This window comes from Choristoneura fumiferana, chromosome 6, assembly GCF_025370935.1.
Source record: "Choristoneura fumiferana chromosome 6, NRCan_CFum_1, whole genome shotgun sequence".
In the NCBI taxonomy this organism is placed as follows: domain Eukaryota; kingdom Metazoa; phylum Arthropoda; class Insecta; order Lepidoptera; family Tortricidae; genus Choristoneura; species Choristoneura fumiferana.
The window spans coordinates 12445517-12455032 of NC_133477.1; the positions used below are offsets into that span (position 1 = coordinate 12445517).

Here is a 9516-nt window from a genome sequence, read left to right on the forward strand (position 1 = left end):
AGCTTATTCTCGTTGATTGAGAGCACTTTCCGTCGGTGTTTAGCGTTGTACCTATATGTCGCAGGAAAATAGCCAAAACAGAGATTTCCATAACAAATCTCTTATGAATATGACTAAATTTGCCCGGAAAAAAATCAGTATTTACCAATCCCTGAATCTGTTTAGCAAAATTACAAAATCAGCAAAAAAAACAACTGCTTTTGCATTTCGCCGCATTTGTTTAGTGATTTAATAAACTCCCTGAAACATGCCAGTGAATTGACGAAACGCACACCAACACATAGTACGAGTATATATAGAGATTTTCGCTAAGGTATAAGCAATAGGCGGCCTTATCGCTTCAGAGCGATCTCTACATTTTATCTAGGTACATAATTAGGTATGTAATTTCACTGAACCAGTTCAGAGATTTGATCAAATCACCTATGCCATGTTACAGTGGAGACTTCATTTTTATCACATATTTTTGCTTACTTTTATTGATTTTTAATTTTGCTTCATTACTTATATCTCTTTGCGATTTTTAAAATGACTGTTTTTCTAGACAAATAATAAAATCAATCCACAATTTTTTACATCCTGCTTGATTTGGTTATACCTATACCTTAGAGATTTGTTCAAATCTCTGTTTTGGCCATTTTCCTGCGACATTATATAACCAACGTATTAGGTAAGGTTCTCATCGGTTGAATGCTTGCCGCTTAATTAAGTGACTGTAAGTGGCAGAGTGGCTGGAGTTTAAAAACGAGAGATCATTCACGCGGAAGCACTTTTATGTGCTCTTTAAAAAAAAAAGGCGACGCAAAAGGTCACATTAAAAACCAGAAATGTAAGGGGAATATTTAATTCACATAATTCATATTAGTACAGTGCTCCGCTTTAAAATAAATCTCTCTGTTTTTCTTCTTTAGGCATTAGGTAATAATAACACAAAAACCGTTCTATCTAGTTTATTATACTTATTACAATACAATACAATGAATCTTTGTTGTACATCGTAATAGTAAGCGACACAGAAAACTGGTATACAGAGAAAAAAATATACTATTATTACAATAAGTCTTGAGTTTTTCGAAAATGTGCGAAATTACATTTGAAATTTACCACGAGCTTTACGGTGAAGGAAAACATCGTGAGGAAACCTGCACAAACCTGCGAAGCATTTCAATGGTGTGTGTGAAGTTCCCAATCCGCACTGGGCCCGCGTGGGAACTACAGCCCTAGCCCTCTCAATCTAAGAAGGACGTACCTATATAGGCTGGGATGGTGATGATGATGGTGATATTACTAGCAATAAAATAATTACTGACAGACAGTACAGTAATAATATAAAACTTTTCATTGCCATTTTTTTTAAGAATCCTCATGACTGCTTAATAATTGTATTGACGTAAGTACTTTCATAATAATAATTATACAGAATATGACAAATCCAGGAGTTGTTATAAATGCCGTACCTATTCCAACACGGAACTCTAATAAAAACACTTTAAGTACCTACTCCACCTTTAACTAAAGTGTAAAAATCCTTGCTGTTGCCTCTGAACTACCGAATATACACAAAAAAAACATAAAGATCGGTCAAGCCGTTTCGTATGAGTTTGGTCACAAACACAGTGAATTTAGAATTTTATATACCTATTATATTTACTGTACCTATCTAACCATAATTAATATAGCTTATGTAATAATTAACTTTTTGAAGACTTGGTACTAACAAACAAACATAAATGGATGTGAAACGGTTTAAAAAAAAACCTGACACTCCCTCACGATAAGCATGCAGGCACGCAGGCATGCACGCAAACACGCATGTACGCAAGCAAGGAAGCGCTCGCGTATACTCACGCGCACGTACGCACGCACAAAACACATAGACACATCACACATACTCACAAATACGCTCCGTGAATTCCTTGTTGTTCGCGTTCGACCGAGGTCGGTCTAGGGCCCAGTTTGAAAATCAGCGCTGGACCTCGAGGTCCAGCACATGCTGAGACCGGGACCCATTGTCACACAGCATAATTTAAGTAGGTACAGTTTTTTTTAATTTACTAATTTTATCATTTTTTATTATTTTCTGTTTTACTTACTATTTTGGTGGCAATAAAGATTTTTTGAATTTGAATTTTGAATTTTTTATTTTATTCTCATTTAGTTTCTAATGTTACTTCTTATCCAATCCAAATAATTATAAACGTTAGTATAAAGTGAAGGCACGGCCGATCCGCAGGGTGAATCAGCCCTCTTTCCACTGACAATTCCTGCGACAAAGTACTTCCCCCTATGCAGACTCATCAAAGGCCCGCCAGAGTCACCTTTACACGTGTCCTCTCCGGTATGCCCTGCTGCGCAAAGATGTCGTCTTGTCAAGTAAGGATAGTGTATCTTGCATTCTCTTTGCGGCACTAGATGCACGACAGTGGATTGTTTCACGTCGGATTGGAAACGACCATTGCGGCCCCAACCAGCCACGGAGAAAGGCAAATTTGAGAACTCTGGGCTGTCTATGTTGATTAGGGGTAGGCAAATTGGGCGAATGAAATCTGAAATTAAATAAAATTATATTTAACAACTCGCAACTAGCGAGCCGTCTCAGCTTTGCACGGGTGCAACTATGATAAAAACCGGCCAAGAGCGTGTCGGACACGCCCGAAATAGGGTTCCGTAGCCATTACGAAAAAAATAAGTAATATTTTTCAGGATTTCGTATTTTATACGGAATCTTCCATAGTTTAGGTATATTTTATACCTTAGGCTGCTATTTACTCTCAAACTACTAATAATTCTAAAGCAAACTTAACCGTTATAGTTTTCCTTGAAAGTTTGATATACTTACTAACATCCTGATTTTTTTAATTTTTTTCCATCCACCGGTTTAGATTGTAGAGGGGGGACGGGGACGATCGATTTTAATGAAAATTTGCACTTAAAAGTGGAATATTTATGTCTTGGCCGGTTTTTAGTCATAGAATGACTAGACTCTGGCCAGCGAAAGCTACTACGAAACTCGAAACTCGTATCGTACCGTCCCTCTGACACTTATATATTTAATACGAGAGCGAGAGGGACGGTACAATACGAACTTCGAGTTTCAAGTTTCGTAGTAGCCCTGCTGTCCACGAGAAACCGCGGCAAATAAAAAAAATGAGGCTGACTACCATTGCTGACTGATTAAACAATGTTGATACTTTAATTGTTGATTAGATAATTATTTAAATTTTCCAGATATTAAATTATACTCTTCGAGCTGCATCAAAATTCATGTAGTAATGTGTGAAAGTTGATGATGCACTTTAGGAGTCTCTAGGTAAATTTAATGACCATTTACGTACAGTCCATGCGCATCAATTTCTGGACCATTTTGACCAGATTTTAATTCTAACATTATTCTTATAACATTTTCATTTTGAGGATGGTAGGGAGGTTGAATTAAACAAAAAATAATTTATTTATTTCTTATAGCAGAAGTATCAAAACTATCTAAGCCGGGCTAGAATGACAACATGTCAATTTTGACAGTCTCAAAAATGATACCTGATTAAAGTTTCGTAAAAAATGCGTGGACAGCTTTCGCTGGCCAGAGTCTAAACAATTTTTACCTATGTCATAACCTACTCAAAAATATGTTTACTAAAACAATATTAAGTAAAAGTATTGTATTGTTAGGGAGTTTTCCTACGCCCTATGTTGCGTAAATTCATAGTTACACGTGGGTATCGTAACGTGGTTTCCGAACTGTAACTCAGTTACAGTCACCAGCACCAATATCTGACACAACAAGCGTGCATAAATATCTGATACGACCCTATTTCTAGGGCCGGAAGGACGTGTCAGATATTTTTGCACGCTCCGCTGTGGCAGATATTAATGCTGGTGACTGTACATACACACTTAAACTAAACAAATAATACCTGTGTACGGAGCGGAACCACGAAGTCGTATTAATGCTATGTCGTTCTGTAACCGTGAGTCGTCATACTGCGGGTGCAACACTACATCTTCTGCGTGCATCGCTATGTTTTCTACGCATTGCTGCCCTTCACCGCGACTGTCCACGCAGTCCCTTGGAAATGTGCGTTTGTCGTATTCTGCCAGAATTACCTCGACACTAAAAAAAGATAATGTTAAAAATACCCATCAGAATAACTGTAAATAATGATTAATTTATTGCGTGCAGTGTAAGATGAAATAAACTATATAAATCTCGTCCCTGGGTTGAAAACTTTTTGCCGCGTATGTACCTATCTATATAAGAAATTAGTAACAAACCGCCTTAGGGAGATGTAGATAAGTATGCCGTTCCCCTGTTAACAACATAAGAGTAAAAGTCTCTGTAGCCGCATAAAGGTCGTGAGTGACCAAGACTAAGCATTAAAAGTAGCAATGAAAGTTAAAATATACTGGCTGGCAACATTGTATTTTACGCGAAACACTTCAGTTTTACGGCGTTTAGGTGGAATTAGCTATAAATTTTGCGCTTCATAGAACTTCAACTTACTCACTGAGGCGGGCGTTCGCGTCGTATAGACAATGTGCAGCGGTGAGAACATATCGTGAACTGATTAAGGATCCCCCACAGCTAAACTCGGCTTGGCTCCTGCCGCTAGTAAATTTTGAGTTTAGCAACACCGTCCATGGGAATTGGTCGAGCTCCGTCGTCTGACCGCCTGTCGGGACGAAATTAATGACATAAAACTTGGCATATTCAGTGAAATTGATTAATATTCAGATTCCTAACTTAAGATATCATGGTTTGAATGCCTATATATGTAGGATAAGCACTGATAAAACACAAGCAGCTATTCAAATAAAAAATAGGCTTTAAAACTAGCATTTAGAAAGTATATTCCCAATATTCGCATCTGTTTGATGAAAATAAACTTTTTTAACCCTTTGACGCGAAAAAGGGGTGTTATTAGTTTGACGCCAATGCCTGTCTGTGGCGTTGTAGCTCTGAAAGGTATGGACAGATTTTCGTTGCGGTGTTTCTTAGCTATGTTTTGATCGAAATTAGCTATGTTTAGCCATTTTAGAGATATTGAGCTTTGAAATGACAAAGGTCAGGGGCTTTTCAATTTTTCTAGGTTGGTTAGGTTAGGTTATACTCACAAACAAAAGGGTGCAAAATATAAAAATCTAAATAGGTTTATACTGAAGTCATGGGGATCCTTTAATTTGACTGTTTAATGATTCAATAAAACTGCTGCTACTTATTCGTCAAGACTAAACATAAACAAGTGAAATAAAACTGGTTATTTTCACCAATAAACCAACAAGCGCATCAAAACGAAGCAATAATTAAAACCGCAGCATCTCATTTTAATTAAAACGACTATTCTTCACTAATAGCACTACTTCCACGTACGTTTTTGTTGTGCTACAAAAGAATGCTACTCAGTCTACTTACCTATAATCCTGTCGGCATCTGACACGTCCTGGCCACAGCATCCCTTGTTGGGCTCTGGCGGGAAGCTTGTTAAGCCCGTGCATTGGCCTAAGTTAGTTGTTCGTGCATTACTATTCCTATTGAAACCGTTAGAAGGACTTTGAACGTCAGGATTCTTCATAAAATAAGGATTCTGAAATGGATTTCCACCGTTCGGATTTTGAAACGGTCCATTGTAGAATCCTTGTGAATTCAATGGTCTACGCTGCCATGATGGAGCGCGTTGGCTATCGTAGTTACCGTCATTATATTTGTTATTGTAAGTTTGTTTTGATTCATCATTACTTAAATAGTCAGATTTATCTTCTTGGTTATTCAGCCATACGTTTTCAGTTTGTCTATTGTAGGTTAAATCTGTATTTGGATTTTGCAATGTTTCAGAATTGCCGACAGATCTTTTACTATTGACACTGCTATTTCTAGCCATATGAGTTTGGATTGTTCCCCGATTTTGTGAATTTATGCGCGGACAACAAATCTGTAAAACAAAACGTTCAAGTGTCAAGTTGTCATTTGTACAATCAATTCTTCACCGCAAAATGCGAACGCAAGTTCAAATCGCGTTTCAATTATTTGATATGTAATTAAGGGAAATTTAGAATTGAATTCCCAACGAAATACGTTCGAAGGGAAACAGAGTTCGGTAATTATGTGGCTGGGAAAGCAATTTATCATGCTGCACCGGCCGAACTACATGACGCAACTTTGATGATTAATCGCCACATTGGCTAAAATTGCAATTTTATTAACAAAGGATTCGATTAAAATGTTTAAAAGTCGTTAATACCAGCGATCACTCCTTTTTGTTGGAATTCTGCTGCTGTATTATGCTTGATTGGGCAAAAACGTGTAGATTTAATAAAAAAAAATGTTAACAGTCAGTTAAGAATTGCGTTGGTAGTCATAATACAATATGAAAAAATGTTATGATGAAATAAATTATGAAGAGTGATGATTATAAATACAAATTGGTAGTAGAACAAAAAATAACTGCTGTCTGTCTATTTAAAAAAAATATACCTCGTTGAGTTTCTTGCCGGATTCTTCTCAACAGAGGTTTTTCCGAACCGGTGGTAGATTTTTTTTGACATTCATAAGTGCTTGTTAAATATAGCCTAAATTGAATAAAGATATTTTGACTTTAACTTTGAATAGGACTAAGAATTTTAAGCGCTTTAATATGGATTCGTCGATAATCATTATATTTGTACTATAATAAGGCGCCGAATTCAAAATTCCAAATGAACACAAAGATAACATGATCGATGATAGCAAAGTAAAATTTACTTACGTATTTTTTTCTCCTATAAGGTTGAAATGCGAAGTCGTTCCCATCATCAAGCTTAGGCAGACTGCAAGCGAAATCAGTAGTCCATCGCTTTTGCTCAGCATTGGTCAGGTTATTGAACACCAGGCACTCAGATAACGGTACGCAGTTAATGCATACGTCTGTGTAAAGTAAAAATAAAATAACGCTTCAGTATACAAGGTGTTAATTAAATTGGTAACTGAAAACCAGAAAGTAGTTTGCTCAGAATCGAGAGTAGAATTGATTAGGTACAATATGTTTTAAATAAGGTTGTGTTTATGTTTTTAAATCCCTTTTTTATTGTACCCATTCTAAAAGTTACGACTGCAACAGGCGCCAATTAAATATTTTAGTGAGGTTACATACGATTTCGTAATTTGATACTGGCCGTTTGGCTGTCACTACGTGATTTTCTTCTAAAAAGCTGTATTTGTCAGTAAATACAAATCATAAGTGTAGAGTTAGAAATTAAGTAGAATTACTGACTTAGTAAAACACACGAATATCTTTTAAAATAATGAAGGTATTCAAAAATAAATGCAGTTACGTAAATAACTCAAAATGGGGTGTCTGAGGTTTTCAGTTATTTAATTAACACCTTGTCTATGGTAAGGAACCAAATGAGATTGTAATGTTATCATATAATGATAATACCTAATTCGTGACTGTTAATCATGTTAGTTAGTAATATTTTTTTCTTTCAGGATCTAGGATCTAGTTAGCATCGCGCCCTTAGTGTGGTTTGTAGGTATTATTTGAGAACATTACTTTTTAAGTGTATTTTTCTAATACGTTTTTACTTTACTTGTATTTCCGATTCAACTAAAATTTTTATTGTTTTATAAATGTATCTTTACTGATATGATATCAAAAATCTGTCCAAAAACACCTCACTATAAGAGAAAGCCTGTGTCTGTCGTTTATTTCTTCAGTTGTCATCAACTAAGTTTAAAGGTTCGGTTAAGAATGCTTTTGATAGAACTAAGTGTGTATTCGATCCCATGATCACGTTTAGACGATTAACGCGCTCGTCTTAACAGAATTATCCAGCTCTGGGCAGGATCTGGTAAAAAGGTTTCATCAAAACTAGAGTAATGGGTCACGTGCACCCGGATTATGAGGACTGACCCATCAGCGGGATTTGTCCTAGTTAGACATACCTTAATCCAATTAAATGGTACGTTTTGTTTGTAAAAAGGTAAAAATAGCTTGACAAAGCTGCCTGCGATACGGCTAGTCGCTTAGTTACTTAAGGCTTATCTTGTTAGTTCAGCGATTAAATTATTATTGTAGTGTATCTACTGTGTTAAATACTTTGTAGATTTATTTGGAAAAAGATACCTACCTCGTTGCAAATAAAGTAAAATAAAGAAATTTTACATTCTATGAAATAGGTGAATACTCAGATAAATTTCCTATTGCTAGCCATAATATAAGTAACAGTATGAATGCGCAACATACCTAGCGTCCTCACAGTATCAACCAAAATCCAACTTATTAAACACACAAAAACATTTGATAGCACCATTTTCACAGCAAATATAAACGGTGATTGACTAAGACTGTCAGCAGTCACACTGTGTACCCTAATGATACAATTTATCGTATACCTTTTTAATTATAACTACCTGTGGGTATTTGTCACTTAATTGCCTGACGTAGACTAGTTAAATTAGCTAGTTGATTACACCGATTATTGGATGCTTTCGATGTCTCATAATAAGCTTGTTCTTAGTAAAAAAATTAAAGATCTTGTACTCTTCAGATTCATTAAATACCTACATATGTAGGTACAGAAATAGTGAATAATGTTTTTTCCATTGTATTTTGTTGGATATGTAAGGTCGTATTTATTTTGCTTTGTCAATTAACTTCACTAAAATTCAGTAAGCTAGTTGAGAAAGCAGGATAAATACGAAATTTTCCGATGAAATACGATGTTCAAAACTTAACTCACCACATCTGTAACCAATTAAAAATAGTTATGAGTTCTTGCGATTTTCTTCCGTAAGACGTTTTATTTTAAAGAAATATCTAGGGAGTAATGTAAACGAGCAAGTAAACAAGCGAAACGTACTATACAGAATTTATGTCAAGTTCCAGTTATGAATAGTTAGCAACGATTAAAATAATCGATCATTTCAATAGAATACGAGCTATTAGCTGTGCTATTAGTCGTCTCGTCTTTGCGTGGGACAAATAAGCTAAGTAGGTAAGGTACCTATTGCTAAGTAACATGGGTTTTTCCATGCGGCTTTTAATAAACCAAAGCATTTTCCTTATTTCTTACGAACTGACCTCATTACAATAAAGTTTTTTATAATAAAATAAAAACAATTTTTAAAATAAAGAAATTTTATTTTTCCTTTTTGACAATAAAGTATAAGTATAAACAAACAAAGTACACATATAAGAAACAGCGGAAAATATAAGCCAATAACAGCCGTTATTAATGGTATCTGCGTTCGATGTAACTACTACATAATAATTCATTGATATAGGCGTTATTTTGTGGAGACCCATATCGATGAAACAATGATAAAGGATACAAAAGTTTTATAGTCAGTCGAAAGGTATGTACTGCTGCTAAACATAGATCTTTTCCGAAAAACTCCACACACCATTCGGTCCTGCGCCGCCACCTTATTATTTAAAGCACTCGGAGTCACAATTGTTTTCATTATTCCATTCAGTCACACGGTATACGATGTGGATTTTCAACATCAAGCGAGCGCCCCTGACTGCATAATACAATAAG

At 35.6% G+C, this 9516-nt stretch overlaps 1 protein-coding gene across 1 annotated transcript; it reads right to left on the reverse strand.

Moving 5' to 3' along the window:
- Positions 1 to 1639: 1639 nt before the first annotated feature.
- LOC141429091 (phenoloxidase-activating factor 3-like) lies at positions 1640 to 8358 on the reverse strand. The gene is made up of 6 exons (XM_074089283.1): positions 8220 to 8358; positions 6741 to 6898; positions 5411 to 5927; positions 4502 to 4670; positions 3915 to 4111; positions 1640 to 2546 (listed from the first exon to the last, which is right to left on the reverse strand). Exons 1-6 carry the CDS (start codon positions 8284 to 8286, stop codon positions 2155 to 2157), a joined length of 1500 nt encoding a protein of 499 aa, XP_073945384.1. The 5' UTR covers positions 8287 to 8358; the 3' UTR covers positions 1640 to 2154.
- Between the last annotated feature and the right edge of the window lie 1158 nt (positions 8359 to 9516).